The sequence below is a fragment of the Tenrec ecaudatus genome, chromosome 4 (genome assembly GCF_050624435.1).
Source record: "Tenrec ecaudatus isolate mTenEca1 chromosome 4, mTenEca1.hap1, whole genome shotgun sequence".
NCBI lineage: Eukaryota > Metazoa > Chordata > Mammalia > Afrosoricida > Tenrecidae > Tenrec > Tenrec ecaudatus.
In genome coordinates this window covers 97051943-97071238 of record NC_134533.1, presented here as the reverse complement: position 1 = coordinate 97071238, position 19296 = coordinate 97051943, and the positions used below count along the sequence as shown (strand labels likewise).

Here is a 19296-nt window from a genome sequence, read left to right as displayed (position 1 = left end):
CTGCCTTGCAAGAAGCATGGGCCTAATGAGTAGAAGGCGTTGCTTGGTCATATTACTCATTGCTAGTAGAGGACCCACAGGAGCTCTGATGGTGCATTTTCAACCTGCTGCTAACCCAAAAGGTCATCATTTCAAAACCACCAACTGCTCCTGGGGAGAAAGAGGAGTCTTTCAGTGATGGTAATACAGTTTTGGAAAACCCCAAAGGGACAGTTCCACTCGGTCCTCCAGGGTCACCATGACTTGGAAGTGATTTGAGGGCAGATTGGAGAGTACGGGAGGGTTCAGAGACTATCTGCATCTGGTCCCCTAAACTCAGCGCGTTGCTCCCTGAGAGATAACATTGATTTCTTTACGTGATTTTGATTAATCCTATAGGAAAGAAATTATGCAAACGTTGGAAATTAAAAGCCAACATAGGACAACCTTATAAAAGAAAAGAAGTTATGAAACAACTATGCACAAAGTAAACCTGGCTCCTCTAGCTTAAAAAAAAAAAGAATCAGCAAGATATAACATTTCGTATCAAGCCATAATACGGTCATTTGGAATCACATCATAAAACGTCAGTATAGTTAGCATTAGAACATGGAAAGAGGTCCCCTCCTCCCTTGCTTATTTACTTATTAGTTCCATACCTAGAATCTTCAGCTCAGCACTGGCGTAAATGACTCCATACTTATTTTCAGCCAAACACTGATACATCCCAGCGTCTGATTGATTCACACTGTGGATCATCAATACTCCATTAACCATCTCAACCCTACTCTGTAATGGAATAGAAAACAAATCAGGACCAGAAAATAACCGAATGATACGGGTATTAAGGGTTCTCTCCCCTTGGCCAAGAGAAAAAAAAAACCCTTATATGAATGAATTTAAACATTATTTGGCAAGTTACCAACAGTTAATCTTCATTATATCATGTATCATATAAACTAGGTGTGCCTCTTATTGGAAAATAGGTAATACTGATATTTGCCTGGAGTTGTTCATCTAAGTTTCAGTTTTGTTTTTAAATCAAGCTGTCCTGTTGGCACACTAATTCAGTTTGTGATATACAATTAGAAGATAAAGCAGTATATAGCTCTATTTTACAAATGAGGAGTTGGGGTCCACTTGGAAAAAAAGAATTGAAGCTGTAGATCCATACAACCAGTGCTAAAAAGCAATGAAGATCATGACAAGTCTCCCCTTAGTGTGTTGATCCAATTAAATGTGTTTTTTTTCTCTCCATTTATAAGAAACTAACCCACACATAGACACAACAAATAAATAAAAGTATAAACCTGTCATGCAAATGGATTGTACATACAATGATTTGTCTAAAGCTCAAAATTCCTTTAATAGAATAAATTTCATATAGAAGACAGAAAATTAATCAGGGAAAAACTGAGGTAAAGATAAATCATTAGCACATTTCTAAGACAAATTGAAGTATGTTAAACACTACATTGTGTTTTGTCTACATAGTATCAATCAAGTAATTAAAAAATTAGTGGGTAGCGCTTTGATTATCTAGAGATAACTAAGTAGTTCTACACTTAGTAGAATGTTCAAAATACCACATTAAAGTAGTTTTACATTTTTACTCGGGCCGGGGGCTATGTAATGTGAGTAGCATGGCCCATTTTTAAGGCTTATCAGGCAATCCAGGACGAGCACAGGGGAAGGACCTCGGTGGCCCAGAATTTTCCAGCCAGTTCTCTTTAACATTTCTGCCATCCTTGTAATTTGTGTCCTTTTGTGTAGTCATCATTTGTTTGGGCCTAAATAATTTTAAAATAAGAGAATGTTGGAGCTGAATGGAAGTATAGGCTTTATTGGGTCATCTTATCTTCATTTCACTAAGGAGGAGATTAAGGCCCAAAGAGGTAAACACCAGGGAAGTCCTTCCATTAGTTGTGACAGAGCCCATACAGAACTGGCTCTCTGTCTCCAGTGTACACACTTTCTCTTTCATGATTGTCCACAGAAATGAACTACTTATCCACCCCATTCACCCCCAAAGGCCACAGCAACAACTAAAAATTCAATTATGATCATCATTTTGATGCTGAAATGATTTATTTCAATTAAATCTAATATCTATTAAGTTGCTTTAAAATTATGCAGCGGATTTACAGGAAACGGAATATTTTCATGATGTAATAATAAATAAGTATATGACAATAGGATGCGGTCTAAAGAAGCCCAGGAAACAAGGATTCTGCTCCACTCTCAATCTCACTGTGGATGTGTGCTCCTGAACAGGACACGCTGCCTCTGGGAGGGACACCGCCGTGTAGAACGGCAGCAATTAACTGGACGAGAACCAAAGGCAGCTTCCGATGGCAAGACTCCTCTGGTCGTCAATGATACCTCCCTATGAATTTAGAGGATTGAAAACCATTGAGAAATGGTTTTCCCCAAAGGTAACAAGACCCCTAAATCAAGATACGTTTTGGTTTATATATGAATCAATAATTCTCAAGCTACGTATAAGGCCAAAGTAGAAAATGGTTTTCATGAAACCTAAAAGAAAGATAGGCTAGTGTTTCTTGTGTGAAATGCTTCCAGAAATTGTCCTGGGAGGAGGTAGTAGTGAACCACAGTACCTGAGGCAGGAGCGGGACTCCATTCTTCAGCCAGCGGTAGGTCGGCCTGGGTTTCCCAGTGGCTTTACACTCCCACCGCAGAGGGCTCCCGCTGTCTAAATGCGTGTCGTTCAGTTTTTCTATCCAATGTGGGAAGGCTGCAAGTATTTAAGCATTAGAGAAAGGTGACTTCATCTGGCCAGCACGACTTCACCAGTTCAAATTTCACATGGAAATGCTCAATGGAACTTTTCAGTAATGCGTTGATCATAGGTGCTTGTGAGAAATATAGAATTGTACTGTGTTAAAATATAGCAGTGAAATAGTTTGAGAATTTAATGTGGTTTTGTAAGGAAAATACATGTTGTTGTTTTATTTACCCACTTTACAGTAAGTGGTTTTATTCTCCCTGAAGCAAAAGAACTCCTTTAGTGGAAGTCAGGTACCTAGGAAGAGATATTAGTCTTTCAAAGTTGGTGCTGAAAGCACAAGTTGAAGTAATAAGGCAGTCCTGTTTACTGAGTAACTTCTGCCTCTTTTGAGGCTCGAAACTTGTGGAAAGAGCTGGAACCTAGAGACCAAGGTGTTTCCTGCCTGAGCTTCATGCCGCCTCCTACAAGGACTTGATTAATCTGTAACCAAAGCCACGCTTTCGGACTGGAAACTGACTGAGGAGGGGCATTTGTTGTTGGAAAGTCTGCACAAGCAGACTGTTCTGCCTCTGAGATGCTCATTCTGAAAACGGACACGAAGATGCTTTCTGTTGCAATAAGCCGTGAAGAACTGTTCCCTCCACGCTTCTGGCTGGTTGGGGCGGCAGAGGAGGCGGTGGTCCAGGAGACACCTGCCTGCTCGGAAGGGAGCCGCTCTGCTCTTGAATGTTGAACTTGGAAACCATTGGCATGAGCGTTCCATCAGTCATGCAGAAATTTCACGGAGTTAATTCAACGGTGGAAAGATTTTAAAACGCCCTGGTCTCAGGGTATGTTTTTCAAACCGGGGCAGTGGTTCACTTTAAATTTAAAAAGAAAAAAAAGTTTTTTTTTTAATCTTAAGAATTAACTGATACCCAAAATGCTTTGTCTTCAAGCATGATAATCATCAATTGTTGACATCTAAGTAGCATTTAATGCTGTGTGCTACACTTTGGCATGCGCTAGGTATCTGGGAAAACTTTGTGTAAATAAAACTTCATACCACTCTGTCAGTTTTTGTCTTAAAAAAACCTATAGATTTATTTAAAAAAAGGAAAGAAATTTGTAAATGCTAACATAAAAATTCCAAAATCCAACACATGCCTGGATATGGTATAAGCAAAGGTAAATACCATGTATACATATCCTCTGTCCAAAAATATGTATGTATAAATATAGTTTATTAATATAGCTTAATAACAAAACATTTTCAATACATTTCAAGATTATGAGTTAAATGAAAGTTCCAATGTTAAAATAGAAATAATAACTAAATTTATGAAATCTATAATATACAAGTTAAAGTCTTTCCTTTAGTGACTGGTGTTTAAAATAAAAATAGTGCCTACAAGTATTTGTCTACAAGTGTTTTGTGCAAAAGAGAAAAACTGAGAAATATGCAAAAAATATTGAACTAAGTTGTCTTCTCTAGCAATTTTTTGGGGTATAAGAATATAGAATATTTTATTTAATCTGTGGTAGTTTGAACTTGAAGCATTCAGTCATTCATATGTCCATTCCACTCATACTGCGTTGCCTTCACGAACTCCTATGGGTTTTTGGGAGAGCAAGCTCGTTAGTCCATGTTTAAGGAGTGTGTACTGAGGTAGGTCAAATGGCAACATCAAGGACAAGTGCAGCAGGAAGTACGATGTGCTGAAAGGGAAGTGCATTTGAATATCAAAGTAATGGGTCCAAAGACACAGTTGGTGTATAAACCCAAAAATAGTTAGAAAGGAGAACACGTAAAAGAAAAAGAGTTCTCTCTCTCTCTCTCTCTCTCTCTCTCTCTCTCTCTCTCTCTCTCTCTCTCTCTCTCTCTCTCTCTCTCTCTCCCTCTCTCTTAAAGTGTCTGCTCTGCCCTACATGGGAGGCCTGGTGGCAGCGTGTCCCCATCTGCGGGGTCCTAACAGACAGTGGGCTATTCAGCACTCCAGCTCCTTCTGTTTGCACCCGCCGGAGCCTGTCTCCTCGGTGAACATTACCGCCTCAGACACTCCAGGGAGCCGTTCTCATCTCCTACAGGGTGGCCATGAGCTGGAAGTAGCTCAGTGGCAATGGGTTTAGGGAGCTTATGTCCTAGACACAGTTCCAAGTTTCAAGTTGCATAACATTAATCCTGAAAACAAACATTGCGGTTTATGAATAATTAAGTAAAAAGGTGCCTCAAGAGGTTAAGTAAAGTTTCCCATGTGCATGTAGTTAACTAAGGGATATAAGTCACGTTGAGATTCAGGTATTTCTGATTCCAGAACACCTGCATTGCTTTCATCCATCCTGGCAGAACCAAAGCCCTGGCAGCAATTGGTTTATTCACCTGAACTCCTGCGCCTGGTTTTTGAAAAATATGTTTCCTTGTAGTTGCATGTCTTATGTGCTACAAATACTGATAGGAGTTGTAAGACACAGAAAGAGTATTAAATATTATTTCAACATTTTGCATTTGTATATATGTTTACATCCTACACTCCTGGATTATTTTATATGATGTACATGGTCCCAGTACTTCAAGTAGATGAGCTTGTTGTCTCCCACATACACCTTGCATTTTGTTCAAGGTATTCACGTCATCAAGGAATTATAAACCTCTCTTCTCTATCCCGTTAGTTTCTATCATAATTCAAGATTTAGCCTAATTTAGGGAAAATATACTAAACCCCACTCCAAGTAACAATCATCTCATATCTTGTTCATAAACAACTCTCTCTAGTTTATGAATATTTGTGCCATAGTTATTCTGCCTATATCAAATATATATTTACATATATGTATATATATGATCTATAATTTAAAAATTTTAATCACAGTATAAATGAGAAAATTTTGCTGTTTCTCTGGATGTCATATGTAATTAGTATATACAAACTGCTTATTATTTTATTTAATAAAAATTTTGAAGCAAATCCAGGATATCACAAATACACACATGCATTCAAACACAAAAATACACACACCATCATAAGTAGAATGTACACATTCTATGCATTATAATGGAGTTAAGCTCATATAACAGATATAAATGTTAATAATTTAATTCAATAGGCATTGAAGCTATTTGGATTTTGAATTGTCTCCCTTCAGATATAACTGAAGAACTCACTCAGTACCATCAAGTCATTGCTGAATCATAGCGACCTTCTTTAAGTTTCTGAGGCTGCAATTGTTTATGGGATTAAAAGTCCATTTATATTCTCCCGTTGAGGGGCTGGTGGTTTCAACTTGCTGAACGTGTGGCTCACAGGCCAACACGTAACCACGATCCCACCAGGGGTCCTCTTAATTGAAGAAAGTTACGTTCAATACAAGAAAAGTCTCATTTCCACTTAGATTTTGTCATTGGAAGATATCTTATAAACCACTAAGTTTCTACTAGGTAAATTAAAAAGAGTGCAAAAGAAAATGATAGAATTATAAATTTTAAAAAGTTTTAAAATTTTTAACCAAATTTATACATTAGAAAACTGAATTATGGCTGAAAATTTTGTTTCATGTCATGATACATAAAAGAAAATAAACCAACCCAAACTAAAGCCATTAACATATAGATGACTCTGAGTCAGCAAATCTTATACGGGTTTCTGAGACTGCGAAGACTAAATATTTATGGAAATAGACAGCCTTATCTTCCTTCTGAGGAGTAGCTGGCGAGTTTTAATTGCCCACCTGCTAGTTAACACAACAACTTAACAGTAACCCTACCAAGTCAAAACCAAACTCATCGCCATTGAGTTTATGCTAACTCAGCGATCCCACAGGGCAGCGTCGAACTGCCCTGTGAGTTTCTCAGTCTGTAACTCTTTGCAGGGGTAGATCACTCCATTTTTTTTCCTGTGGCGCTGGCTGGTGGTTTCAAACTGCTGACCTTGCAGTTAGCAGCCTACTCTGTCAGGGTTCCTTCACTTTACCTACCAAACCAAACCAAACCAAACTCCCTGCCTTCTGGTCAATATTAACTCATAGTGACCCCTTTGGGTTTCTGAGACTGCAACTGTGTATGCAGTAAAAAGCCCAGACTTTCTCCCACAGAGCTGCTGGTGGTTTCAAACCGCCGACCATGTGGATCATAGTTCCAGAGTAACCACTCCACCACCAGGGCTTCTATATTACACATAAATTGCTTAGAACAACAACACACTAGCCTGTGTAAATAAGCACCACAATGTTGCATATACAAGTTTCCTTTGGCAGAAGCTTTCAGTGAGTAAAATGGAAATGACTTTGGATTCTAAATAATAATCAAGTGGAGTTAATATACAAATCCACGAAGTCTGGATGGCAAGGAAACAATGATCCATCAGAGAGAGGAAAACCACGGTGGGCCAGATATAAAGCAAACGGAGTCACTTCATCTAGCTAGCGTTTGGTAGGTGACTTATTTTAGGGTGTGGAAAGCTGAGAATACAGATTACAGATGGCATTTTCAATGCAGAAGCTGTTGAAAATTTCACCAGATGCAACTACTTGTGCAATGCATCTGAGTTTCAGTTCAGTCTCTAGGTAACATTTTCAAAACTCTGAACAGATGTGAAGAAAATGTTTGCTTATTATGTATATTCTGTAGATCCCTACTGATAAATGCTAAGTATTATTTGCTTCATTTTCTGCTCATGTACTCTTAAGTATTAAGGAATCCACATATCCTACCTACCCAGACCACTTTCAGTGCCATCACTCTCATCCGTAGAAAGAACTGTGTTGTTGTGTGGTGTCATGGAGTCGGTTTGACTCATGGTGACTCTGTGCAAACAGAGGCAAACACTGCACGGTCCCGCCCCATCCTCACAATTGCTTCTCTTCTGGAACCCATCGGCGCAGCCACTGTGTCAATTCTTTTTGTTGCGCCTCCACTTTACCTCCTAATCCATGATCAAGTCTTTCTTGACAACACATCCAAACATGTAAATGCTCTGCGGCACTCTGACCTTCTTCCCAAACAGATGGGCTTGTCTTTTGAGCAGACTATGGTACTTCAAACATTCTTTTTCAACATCACAATTCAAATGCATCTATTCCTCTCCAGTCTTCCTTAGCTAATGTCCAAGGTTTACAGGTATGAATTGATCGAAAATACAATGGGTTGGGTCAGATGCCCCTTAGTCCTCAAAGGCACATCCTTGTTTGTCAGTACTCTAAAGAGGTCTTGTGCAGCAGACTCGCCTGTGGCAAAGCGTTGTTTGATCTCTTGACTTCTGATTCCAGGAGCACTGATTGTGATTCCAAGCAAAAGAACAATCCTTGCCAATTTCAGTTAGTTTCTCCTTTTTTCATGATGTGATCTATGGGTCCAGTTAGGAGGATTTTGGTTGTCTTTACATTCAATTGCCATCCCCACTGAAAGGTACAATCCCTGCTCTTCATATGCAAATACCTCAAACCCCTATGCTTTCAACAAGCAGGGCTGTGTTCTCTGCTTATTACAGGATGTTAATCAGCCTTCTTCTGGTCCTGATGCTGCACTCTTCCTCAGGTAATCCAAAGATAAACATGGAGGTCTTCATGGAATGCATTCTTTAATATTAATGGAGCTCATTTTTAAGTTGATAGAAATTCTTATTTTAATAAGCTACTATGATGAGTGTATATAATAAATATTGCTTACAACTCATTGCTCATACATGAACTTGACCATTAATTTTTATCACTTTGAACATTTATAACTATAGGTAATGGAAAAATTATATTATCTTACAGTTCCAATTTTTTCCATGAATATTTAAAGTCTCATGTGTACACATGAGCACGCACACATATAGACATATATACAACTTTCATAACAAGAGTATAATTCAAGGAGAGAAAGTTATTCCAAAGAATGATTGAGAAATTTTCATCATTTAGAAAATCTTTCATCAGAGTCTAGATTTAATATAATTTTTTACAATAAATCTTTAATATATTTTAATAAGCAAAAGCTCTCTCCAAATCATGCTAAACTTAGCTAAACAAAGTGGCATAAGAAAAAAAAGAAAGGAGAATGAGAACTAATGAGGAGAATTTTCCTAGAGGTCACAGTTTTGTCTAGCACCATAACAAGCATGGTCGATAGGAAATGACTATTATCTGTGCTTTTTGCTGAGCCTTTGCGAAAATCCTCCCTCCATCATGGAGAGCTCCCAGGCCATGAATGGACAGGGTGAAAGATAAAGTAGAGGAAGGGTGCACTGTGTGACCTCAACCCCAGCTCTAAGTTGAATTAGAGATCGATGGTTTATTATAACAGGACCTTCTGTAATAAGCTTCTCAATTCTTCTAGACTTTACTTTTCTCATGTCAAGTGAAAATTCCAAACTTAAGGTTACCATGAGTTAATATATGCAAAAAATCTATTAGTCAAGTTGTGTCTAGAACATTAGCTCTTCTCAATTATTAGTTTCCTTCATTAGTTCTTTAATTTCTTCCTGACATTCATCCATTCTCTTTAATGTACATTTAATTATGTGCATTTATAAGCCATTAATATTTATAACAGCAGTAGAGTGTTAATAAAAATACCTACTGTGTACTGAACATACTTGGTGCTAGAAGAAATATGCGAAGAAAATAACAACCTAAACCTAGGATTCTACTAGAAGAAGCATAAATTGGGATAAATATATAAGAAGTTATTCATCTTTCTCAAGATGAGGTCAAGAAGTATAAAAAATAAAATCTATAATACTATACTACACTGAAAATCAAACTACACTTTTGAAATATATAGACTGATTTTCTTCTTAAAAACTTTGGTTAGAGGTATGTTTCAACACTGACATACCTAAACTCAATAGAAAATCCCGAACTATTCAGAGATCATATCTACAAGGACCATACTCCATGCTTGTGTGACAGCAATCTAGTTGGTGGATCATATCTTATACAGCTAAATATTGTAGATTACACATATGTAAATATGTGCACAGAATCTCTTCTATTGTGGGAGCTCCTGGTAATAGGAAACTGATGGACATTTCACCTGTTTCTTCTCTTCCTTTCTCTTCCTTTTGTTCTCTGTTATCTTCAACATTTTAACACTTAAAAAGCAATAGTTAACTGATGTGGAAAATATAAGGTCTTAAATTCTAAGAAGTTAAAACTAGTTCTTTTGGATCCAGCATCAGAAACCAAAAGGTGCAGAAATAGTCAGAGTAATTATTTCACCCCAAAGATATTTGATATGTAACCCAAAGATAAGCTCAATACAACGGCTATGCATATTACTTTAAAGTATAGGTGTTTCTAAAGGTTGGCCTCTATTTCTTCCAAAAGGAGACCTGCTTTTAGGAGAACTAATTCTCAGAGAAATAGTTCTAAATATGGACCATGACAGCAGTCAAATAATCATATATCGGTAATTCCATAACTACTGCTGGTCATCTTGAAATGGGGTCCAAGTTTCTATGTTCTAAAAAAGTTTGAGAAGGAAAGTGCTCTTGAATCAAACATGAGCATTTTCCAGAGTATACGTGAAGGGTGAACACATAATAACCAAAGCACTTCTGTAAGAGAAAAAAAGGACACTCTTCAAAATGTCTTTTGGGGCAGTTGACATAAATGAATATTTGGAGCAAATCAGGATGGATGGCACCTGAGACTGCTACACTGAGAAGTCACCTTCTTCTATGGTACCTTCTCTAAATAGGCAGAAATGTACGCCAAGAAACCCACAGATGCCATTTCTTCTTTGGATGACTTTCAAAATGGAAAATGATGGGCAGGTTGGCTTTTCTCTCCCTAATGCAGAATGCGCGTCTACAAGCTGATGACAAAGAGGACGCACTGGCTGCTCCTCGCTGACACTGCCTTGCCTCTGCCACCTCCTAAACCAGAGAGGACACCCACACTTGAAAATCAAACCTCTTGTCCTCCTTCTTAAAAAGCCTCTTCCCTTGCAATAGCCCTTCCTACCTATGAAAGCTAGAAGGGTTGGAAGCCTTACAAGAGCTTCTGACCCTGGACCGTACAGTCTCATTCCTATTTCGATGTGGCCCTTTCTTTAGCTTAGAGAAGGATTTAGAGCTTGCTTTCATGACTTTAAAATACCAGGCTCTTCTTATATTTGTATGGTGTGTGTGTGTGTGTGTGTGTGTGTGTGTGTGTGTAGCAATGTTTTAATTCAGCGGTTCTCACCTGTGTGTCGCGACCCCTTTGGAGGGGTCAAAGGACCCTTTCACAGCAGTCGCCTGATTCATAAAAGTAGCAAAATTACAGTTATGAATGAAAATAATGTTATGGAAGGTTGAGAACCACTGTTCTAGTTGAACCTTGCTCTTCATGATAAATTTTAATCTTCATCCTGTGATTGGATACAGTGACATAAAGTTTTTTAATGGTAATTATTTTTTTACTAGGCAACAGAGGCATCATTTATAACCTTGATGGTTTGAACAAGGAACACTGGTGGTGCAGTGCTTAAGCACTTGGCTGATAACTAAAAGTTTGGTGGTCTAGCCACCAGCTGCTCCGCGGGAGAGAGTTGTGGTAGTCTACTTCTGTCGAGACGCCACCCTGGGGAGCCCTATGGAGACGTTCTCCTCTGCCCTAGACTGTCTGTAGGGGTCAGAATCGACTCGATGGCAACAATTTTGTTTGATTGTTAGTCTGTTTATGGTTAGAAACTCTGCCTAATTATTTATTTTAGAAATTTTGAACAGTTTGTTAAATAGATTTCACCTAATGTAGTATCAGTGGCATAAAATTAACCCATATGTGCTAGCACTCTAATCATTAAAAAGAATTAAATTTCTCTCTGCCCCTTTCTTTCCCTTCATTACACCTTCAGGTAAGTGTGCTCTCTGAAAGCTCCCTTGGCTCACAGGACGAATCCATGGACTCCTTGCCATCATCTTGGGGACTTGAGGACGTCAAGGAGTCCACCTACAAAAAGACTGCTTGGAAATGCATTGTGGTAGCAATTGCACAACTCTGCTTGACATGATTGACATATCATCCCATTCTGTGGGATGACATGATCTATACATTAATAAAAAAATTAACGAATGCAGTTCATTTTGTGTTATTTTGCATACTAATTTATCACAGAATATAGAATTTTCAGCTAAAATGTGAGATTTGTTTTTTACATAATCCAATGGAATATGAGTTTCTCCAAAGGTCTAGCGCTACCTTATAGAACCAGTAATAGACACTTATTAAATATTAAATGAATAATAAAATGTGTATAGTGTGGCAAATTTGATTTGGAGGGTTGGTTCATAAAGGAGGTATTAGAAATTATGAAGATTGATTTCAGATATTAACATTTCAAAATTCTTCTAAAGAGTCCCTGTAAAGGGCATTCTACTACTTGAGGAGAACTGATCGGGAGATACAGTGAGGGTTATTTTCACTTGATGGGATCAGCATCTGTCGCTCCTTATATAGGTGTTTTGACTTTTCATATTTCTCTCACTGGAGTGTCTTCATCTGAGAAATTAGAATACTCTTACCCACCATTATGAATAAAGACTCTTATAAAACAAGTAGGAACAGTAGATACGATTTGCAATAATTAGTAACGATGAGATTGATTTTTGTTGTTGTTGTTGCATAAGCTGTCCCCATTTTCTTAACTAGAACTTAGTTGGTTCTTTGGCATATTGCAGACAGTGTAAATGCTTGCAAGCCAAACAGGATATTTGTCATATAGACTACAGACATATTAGTTTAGGCTGTGGATCAGAAAAAAAATATTCTGTAAAAGGCCAAAGAGTAAATAATTGAGGATTGTGAGCCAGCTAGTGTCTTTCTCAACTACCCAATTCTGCCTTTGCAGGTCAAAATCCAAAATGGACAAGGGATAGATGACCAGCTGGGGCTGTTTCCCAATCACCACACTTACTGAAATGGCCAGGTGAGCAGGATTCCATCTCATGCTAACAGTATAACCCCGACCTAGGCCAAGGACTTGAATAAGTCGGAAAAATGTCAGAGGATTCATTTGACACCAGTGTTAGGAATAATAAACATGCCAGTCAGTTGAAGGACTGGTTCCACTCATTCATTTTTCATTGAAATAAGTCATTGCTATGTAATATAATTTTACATCATGCTTTAATTTTAAAAAAAACACTGTAATTATGACTTGACTTTTATGTATCCCCAAAACAATATTTAGTTGGAATTAAGGTGCATTTTCAATTTTGACGCTCTTGGGCACGGCCTCACGCTCTGCTGAGCACACTTACTGTATACTTGTAATTGCCCTCGAAAGGAATTTTTTCCGCGGGAGTTTTCAGCTCGGCACTCATAGATGCCGCCATCGTCCAACTGCACGTTCGGTATTTCCAGCACCGCTTGGGATTTCCGCAGACGGGACTTGCTAGGAATGTAACCGCTAACCTTCATCCACGTGATGGTTGGAACCGGGCTGCAACAAGGAGCAACACTACTGTTACTACGTTTCCCTCTATTAGGAACGGAGATTCTGGTATCTGGCAATGTAAGCACTTAATAGGCTGAGTGAGATAAAACTGAATTACAATTAAGGACCGTGCGCTGCTTGATATACTTCAGTTTCCATAAGAGTTGTCTGGTTAAGTAGGTAGATCATAAGGGGATAGTTTCCTTTCATATCCCGTGAAAGCAATTCAGATACGATACTTTGTACATTCTAATACAGTCGAGTTTTCTTTAAAACCTTGGGATAGAATTTTAAAGCCCCAAAGTTATTTGGAAATTACAAAAAGGATACACGCTTCTTACCACGAGTCAAATGAGGGTGATGATTTAAATAAATTAAAACATCTTTATGCCTCTACCACTTCAAATCTCATTTTTTTGCAACAAAGCAAGTTTATATGTAATCTTCTAAATTATCTCTGTGAGATATGCATACACATACACCCAATGAATTACTTTAAAGAAATACATAATGTCCTTATTATTTTATTGCTAAAAAGAGTAAAGTCATTAAATGTTAGCCTGATTTATCCTGGATAATAGTTGTATATTATTCTATTGGGTGACTATGGATATATCAGAACTTAATTGACTAACTCCATCTTTGTTCATTCAAAGTATCCCCAGTTTTTTTCCTTTCCTTTCTCCTGATACTTAAAAAAAGTTTCTATAAACAACCCTGCACATATATCACATACTATTGCTTTTATTTTTTTCAGCAGACTCACAAAAGTGGGATTGATGGATCAAAGGGCATGCCGATTTTTCATTTTAATAAGTACTGCCAGATTGTTTTTCAATAATATAGTAGCAGTTCTCACACCTATCAGTAATGTATGAGACTGTTTTCCCATATCCTTGTCAGCACTGTATATGATCAATCTGTTTAATACTGATATTAAACAGTATTTTCTTGCTATTCTAATTAATCTTCCTCTCAACTCTAAGAAGGTTGAATATCTTTTCAAGCTCCTAATGGACATATGCATCTGTTCTCTGGGGAATGTCTGTGTGTGCCATTCTTTTAAGTTTTCTTTTGGGTTATTTGCTTTAAATTTTTATTTTCTAATTTTTTTTAGTATATTAAAGCCAATCTAACTTTGTTTCTCAGAAATATTTTTCTCCAGTGTATTGTTGTTTTTTAGGATGGCACCTTGACATAATTTATGTACTATTTTTGAGAATCAAACACAGCTATGATACTTCTGCAGGATACTTTGTGTTTCCCCTTCAAAATAACTGTAAATGTTAACATGCCAATGAACATGGCAATCATTTCTGTAGTGATCCTTATATTATTAAAAAACAAGCTTAAAGTGCTTGAATCATTAATCTATGTGGACTATTTCATGTTTTAATGCAAAGTAAGGAATCTAATGAATTGTGTCAGCATTATTAAGTAAATAAAACCCATTCCCCATAATATGTAAAATGTCACTTTTGTCATATAATTGGTTCCATGAATTTGAGTCTGTTTCCAGCTCTCAGTTCTGTTTCACTGATTTATTTATTACTATGCATTTTTAATGCACTCTGTGCTCTGGACAAAGCCTGCTTTTTCAGTGAGATTGCTCACTGCTTCCTGCTGTAGCTTCTGACCCAGAAACACACGTGTTTCCAATCATATCTGTTAAAACCTTACTAAACCTTTGAGACTCATCCGAAATGCCACTTCTTCAGAAAAGTCTTCACTTATTTGTATAGACAGCTATGATATTTTTTCTTTTAAATAAAAAGTTCTACCAACATTTTAGAACATATTACCATGGATTATAATTATCAAGTGTAAAGTATGTTCCCATTAATATTTTCATAATAATTTCTATAAATATATACTACTTTTAAACACCTCATGTATCTTTTAATACCTCCTGACTTGTTCCTTAAGAATATAAGAAAGAAAAACAAGAGCTGGATTAAAGATTTGGTGATTTTGTTTGTTTGTTGAGCTATGTTGTGCTAAAATCTAGGATAACCCTTTTGCCGGCATGGCATATTGCTCATAAGCAAATATTAAAAATGATTTGTGGTTTTTAAAATTTTGGAATATTTGCATCTATGAAGATAAGTAAATTTTATTGATGAAAAATCCTAAAAACCTCTATTAAACAAAAACATCAAAAAGTGAAGGCAATAGCCCAATCTTTCTAGTCCTTCCTTGAAAATGTGTATCCTCTTAGATTGACACCTTGTCAAAAGAGCAGCTTGAGTATCACTCAGGGATCCAAGACGTGTTTCTGTAAGTGTTCTTTGAACTTGTAGAGCATAAAGAAGTCTGAAGGTGCAAGATCCAGGTTCTAGGGTAAATGCGCATGTTTCCAATAAAATATCCATAAAATAGCCCTTGTGAGCCCAGAAGGATTCACAGGACTACGCATTGTCACAATGGGAACTAAAAACAAACAAAAAAAAACTCCTTGACCTGAATTTCCTGGCCTTTTTATCACCAATGCAGTTTTCTATATTAACTTCCTCATAATAAATCCCTTGACCATTTTGTGTCCATTGAGAAGAAATGACCAAGCTTATCTCTTTTGAATCAAGAAAAAGAGTCACCATGACCTTTGTAGCTGACCCCATGCCTTGAAGGCTATGGAGCCAGCAGATGCGCTGAAAAGCCATGGTTTGCATTGAATCGTTTCTAAGGAATCCTAGTAAGACTAAGACACATGCTATTGACAGAACGCCTCTGACGCTACCACTGATCGCAGAGACGTGTTGGAACACATTTGGTTTAAGATAAACTCGGGGACGTATGAACGGGAAGCACGGTAGAAATCCTTCTTATTTAAGTTCACATGTTCAAAGTGAGAGTGTCTGTAGCTTCCTACTCTGCGTATTTATTTATTAGTAAATTGGTTGGCTTATTTGACCTTTGATAGGTTTAGCATCCTTACGATGAACTAGCTTTCCATAACGCATTAGTTTAATGGCGCAGAATGGGTGCATTTCTTGGAATGCTGATAGGGTGCTCTGTAAAAATTATCTGAGTTTGACATCATCCACAAGTTTGAGTTGTCTCAACTTATTCTATGTTTACTTTAATTATTTGATATTTAAATGTTTGTTTATATCAATTTTGTTCATCCATTTTGTCATAGAAAAATCAACTATTTTTATCGATAACTTCAGTGTTTAGATTGTTTACAATGAATCAAATCACTCAATCATAAAATAGTCACATGTCGTGATACTTAAGTGTGAGTTCCTCAGCCAAATAATCTGGTTATAAATGAGGGCACTTCCACTGTTAGTTATGTAACATCTTATTCTCTCAGGTACATCAGTGTCAAATATGATGGGCTGTGACAGTGTATCTCAGAGGTACATTGCCAAGTTTAAATCATTTCAAGTCCCTGACACAGAGTAAGCAGGCAATATAATCTAACAAAGTACAAAGTAGGCAATGATAACATTAATGGTAGAGGGCATTTATAGAGGTCTAGATAAAGACATGTACATATGCAAATATATTTATACATGAGGATGGGGAAATAGATCTATATGCATATATTGATGTTAGTATTAAGGCAGCAGAGGGACATTGGGCCTCCACTCAAGTACTCCCTCAATGCAAAATACTTTCTTCTATTAAATTGGCATTCCATGACGCTCACCTTCCTGACACAACTGCTGAAGACAAAGTGGGTGAACAACTAAATGTGGTGAAGAAAGCTGATGGTGTCCCGCTATCAAAAGAGATAGTGTCTGGGGTCTTAAAGACTTGAAGGTAAACAAGCGGCCATCTGGCTCAAAAGCAACAAAGCCCACATGGAAGAAGCACATCAGCCTGTGTGACCAAGATGTGCTGAAGGTATCAGTTATCAGACATCAAAGAACAAAAAAATCGTATCATTTTGTGCTCACCTCCCTGATATGATCGCTGAAGACAAATGGGTGCATAAGAAAATGTGGCAAAGAAAGCTTATGGTGCCCAGCTATCAAAAGATATAGCATCTGGGGTCTTAAAGGCTTGAAGGTAAACAAGCAGCCATCTAGCTCAGAAGCAACAAAGCCCACATGGAAGAAGCCCACCAGCCTGTGTGATCACAAGGTGTCAAGGTATCAGGCATAATCAGAATAAAAAATCTTTACCATAGTGAATGAGCGGGGGAGGGTGGAGTGGAGACCCAAAACATATTTGTAGGTCACTGGACATACCCTTACAGAAGGGTCTTGGGGACGAGATGAGACAGTCAGGGTGCGACAAAGAAATGATGAAAAATACAACTTTCCTCTAGTTCCTAAATGCTTCCTTCCCCCGCCCCCGACTGTCATGATCTGAATCCTACATTGCAAGCCTGACTAGACCAGAGGAGGTACACTGGTACAGATGGGAACTGGAAACACAGGGAAGTCAGGGCGGATGATCCCCTCAGGACCAGTGGTGTGAGTGGCGACACTGGGAGTGCATAGGGAGGCTGGGTTGGAAAGGGGGAACCTATTTCAAGGATCTGCATATGACCTTCTCCCTAGGGGACATACAACATAAAAGTGAGGGAAGGGAGACGTGGGACAGAGCAAGATATGACAAGATAATAATTTATAAATTATCAGGGGTTCATGAAGGAGGGGGGAGTGGAGAGGGAGGGGAAAAATGAGGACCTGATGCCAGGGGCTTGGGTGGAGAGCAAATGTTTTGAGAATGATAAGGACAACGAAAGTACAAATGTGCTTTACACAATTGATGTATGTATGGATCGAGATGGGTGGTGTATGAGTCCCTAATAAAATGATTTTAAAAATATTAATGGTCATCTCTTCTTTATATTTTTAATGGCCTGCTTTCTTGATTATTTTCTCAATTGTGTTGTTTATCATGTGAGGTCAGGGAATCTTAGATACACAAACAAATTGAATACAAAAATTATATGTGATCTGAGTTTTGATTTCTTCATAAATAAAATTGGGATACTTATTTATTCTTTTATGAATCAAATATATTCAAGGAAATTGCTTCATTTCTCTTATTTAGAATATGCTCACAGTATGCACATAAATATCACAAAACGTATCTTCATGGAATATGTATCATTTTGAGGATTGTTATTGTTAGGTGTCTTTGACTTGGTTCTGATACACAGCTACCCTATGCACAACAGAATGATACATTGCCCCATCCTAAGCCACCTTCACAATTGTTCCTAAGCTTGAGACTATTGTTGCAGCCACTGTGTCAATCTATCCCAGTGAGGGCCTTCCTCTCTTTGCTGCCCCTCTACTTTAACCAGGCATGTTGTCCTTCTCCAGGGACTGGCATCTCTTGACAATATGTGCAGAGCGTGTAAGATGAAGTCTTGCCATCCTTGCATATAAAGAGTACTCTGGCCTGATTTCTGTCAAGACAAATGTGTTTGTCCTTCAACAATCTGTAGTACTTGGAATATTCCTCACAAGCACCACAATTCAGATACATTGATTTTCTACAGTCTTCTTTATTTGATGTCCAATATTTACATGCATATGAGGCAATTAAAAATACCATAGCTTGGGCTCGGCTTCAATGGTGGTGTGACCTAAGTCATACACTTTCTTTGGGGGCATCTTTGGATTCTACCTGAGTAGCAGGTGTGAACCATGTTACACCCTTTGTTTCCCTTAGTGGCATCTTTGAGATTCCGTTCCTAGAATATGGGATTTAAGACACCGTCTCTGGTTTTCTTTGAATGGGGTATAAAGGCTGTTACCAATGTACAGTTCTTGCACACATCATCTGGAAAGCTATACCTCTATTTCTTGACAGAACTTTGATAGAAACAAGATCTGCTGTTACTTTTGAACATTTTGGCTCCTGGCTCGTCACCCTATATTTGGCTCACCTCTGTCTGACCTTCAGATTCGGGACTGAAAACTACAACCCCAAGAGTCATTTCCTTATAGTTTCATGAAATTCTGTAGCACACTGTGGCAAATGGACAAGCCCAGGCATGTGTGAGAATACACACAAGGGAGGAATGGGGGTGGGGGAAGAGAATGATAGGGTTGTGGAAGAACTACACAGTAGGAGACTCTTTAATCTCCAACTCCCTGGGAATTATCCTGGTACTAATTCCTTTAAAAGAAATTATTACCACAAATAGTAATGAAACACCGACAGATCCAGTGCATGCAGATGAGTCCCTGTGGTGGGAAGGCTGGGGGAGATTTTC

The 19296-nt window shown here is 37.9% G+C and overlaps 1 protein-coding gene across 1 annotated transcript in view; it reads right to left on the bottom strand.

The window, feature by feature from the left end:
- The window catches only part of CNTN5 (contactin 5), a 557068-nt gene that overhangs the window by 292778 nt on the left and 244994 nt on the right, over window positions 1-19296 (bottom strand). The window contains exons 9-11 of the mRNA XM_075547810.1: window positions 12934-13115; window positions 2598-2734; window positions 639-768 (exon numbers count right to left, since the gene is read on the bottom strand). Coding sequence (XP_075403925.1) covers window positions 639-768; window positions 2598-2734; window positions 12934-13115 — 449 coding nt within the window. The remainder of the gene's footprint in view (window positions 1-638; window positions 769-2597; window positions 2735-12933; window positions 13116-19296) is intronic.